At 42.6% G+C, this 2,272-nt stretch overlaps 1 protein-coding gene across 1 annotated transcript; it reads right to left on the reverse strand.

Annotated features, from left to right (window-relative positions):
- Window positions 1-898: 898 nt before the first annotated feature.
- LOC310821789 (olfactory receptor 52D1-like) lies at window positions 899-1,849 on the reverse strand (the record flags this gene model as incomplete). Its single annotated transcript, XM_083694008.1, has 1 exon — window positions 899-1,849. Exon 1 carries the CDS (start codon window positions 1,835-1,837, stop codon window positions 899-901), a length of 939 nt encoding a protein of 312 aa, XP_083550134.1. The 5' UTR covers window positions 1,838-1,849.
- Window positions 1,850-2,272: the final 423 nt, after the last annotated feature.

Consider the following 2,272-nt stretch of genomic DNA (forward strand, 5'->3'; position numbering starts at 1 on the left):
CGCCCTCGACCGTAATGCTGCTATTCACTATGCCACCTTATGTTATTGTTTTTCTATTATTATTATTATTATTATTATTACTATTATTATTATATTTAATTGAATTGTTGATTGTTGCATTGTTGAGGAGCTAGCTTACCCTAAGCATTTCATTGCACTGTATCGTGTAATCAAAAAACTTCGATTTGATTTGATTATTTATTTATTTTTTAAATATGAAGGCCAAGGTATGAATTTGTGTATTTGAAAGTAATTTTAGAACATCAAAGTCACGCTGAAATCAACCTAATTTAGCCAGGACTCCATTGGGAGTTGTCTTTTTGGGCAATCCTACAAGTGAGAACTACAATTGAGTAGCCATTAGGTTTCTGGTGTGCACACCAGACAGCTGATTCATCACCTAATATACACACAAATAAAAACACACAGACACACACACGCACATGTTTACTTTTGACTTGCATAATGCACTGTAGTTTCAGCAGCAATAATGACTAATACATATTTTAGAAAAAGGCTTTATTTTCAAAACAGGACATTGAATCCAACTCTCATTATAACTATAAAACTATGTTCATACAGAATGGGGAGGGGGTACTGTCATGGGTTTGATAAGGTGGTGGGGGTGGATGGTAAAAATGGTGTAAGAGGCTCAAAGGGTGATGTGCCTCTCATTCACCTTTAGGCCTCAGCGAAGTGGGGCACATAACCAGGCTCGGGATCAATTTGATTCAAGTTTTCAATTTCAATTTGAAATTCAATATAATGGAAAAACCTTATTTAAAAAGCTTCTGTTTTTCATTTTGTAGAGAAAACATTGAAAACAAATGCCTTTTTTGGATTGAATTGTAATTTCAATCCACAACTTCTATAGTATATGATAAAACAGACATACAAATCATGGAGACACTTTCTTGGACTGGAACATGTGCATCATAAGTTTGCGTATCTCTTTGGACTGCAGCCCGTAGATGATGGGGTTCATGCTGCCAGGGACGATGTGAAAGAGCAGTGCGGACAGTTTCCTGTAATCTGAGTACTGAGGGAAGCGATGCAGGGTGATGACGACAAAACCACAAACCATCATGATCAGGTACACAACCAGGTGTGTGCTGCAGGTCTTCATGGCCTTACTGTTAAGGGCCTTGTTCTTATTGGTCAGGCAGACGGCCACGATCTTCAAGTAGGTGAGCGTGATGCTGCCAATGGAAGAGACGAACAGGACAACCGTGAAGGTGAGGCCATACACGTTGTTGATGTACACGCTCTCGCAGGAGAGCTTGAACAATGAGGCATTGTCACAGTATGGATTGGAGATCAGAGTCCTGCAGCGGCTCAGTCGCAGAGTCAGACCCAGCAGAATGCCCACTAGGACCAAGGCCACCGCCCAAGCAGACACAGAAAGCTTCATCACCATTCTGTTGTTCATGATGGTGGTGTAGCGCAGGGGGTTGCAGATGGCCACGTACCTGTCAAAGGCCATGATCATCAGTATCGTGTGTGAGGTGGTGCCGAACATGTGTGTGCAGAAAGCCTGAACCACACACTCGCTGTAGCTGATGTAGTGCTCAGACGCTGGGGCCAGGATGTCGCCCAGCAGCCTGGGGACCATAATAGAGTTACCGATGACATCGTTTAAGGGCAGGTTGCAGAAGAGGATATACATGGGCTGGTGCAGGCTTCTCTCCATGGATATGAGAACCACCATACCCACGTTGGTGACCATGATGAAGAGGTAGGAGAGGAAGAAGAAGAGGAAGACGGGGTACATGGACTGCTGGGTGACCTTTAACCCCTCCAGCTGGAGCATGTTGTTGTTATAAGTCAGGTTCTCCATCAGCTGTCTGAGAGAGAAAACTGGAGGGAGGAAAAAGAGAAAATAGATAGAAGAGGAAAGACATAAAAGAAAGGGAAGATAAAAGAGAGGAAATATATCACAGCTGCAATAAATTAAAGGGACACTTCACAATTTTGGACCTCAAAATCGTTTCCAGATCACCTTACGAACATGTGGGCATGTGAATGCATTCTGAAATTAGCTACTGCCTCACATTAGCTACTGCCTGGTTTGTTTACATCTATAAGCACCGTGCTAGTGTATACATCTATCACTTGTGTCTACTGACGTGCATCTTAGCTTGGACACGCCTCTGTGGCTGGATGGGAGCCGCAAAGCACAGATTTGGACACATTACTTTTTGATCGTTAAAAGGCTATTTTCTCCCTTATTTGCACACTGGCAAAGACCACTTATAACTTTGTTGTTGAGTCG

This window comes from Argentina silus (assembly GCF_951799395.1).
Source record: "Argentina silus genome assembly, chromosome: 2".
Lineage (NCBI taxonomy): Eukaryota > Metazoa > Chordata > Actinopteri > Argentiniformes > Argentinidae > Argentina > Argentina silus.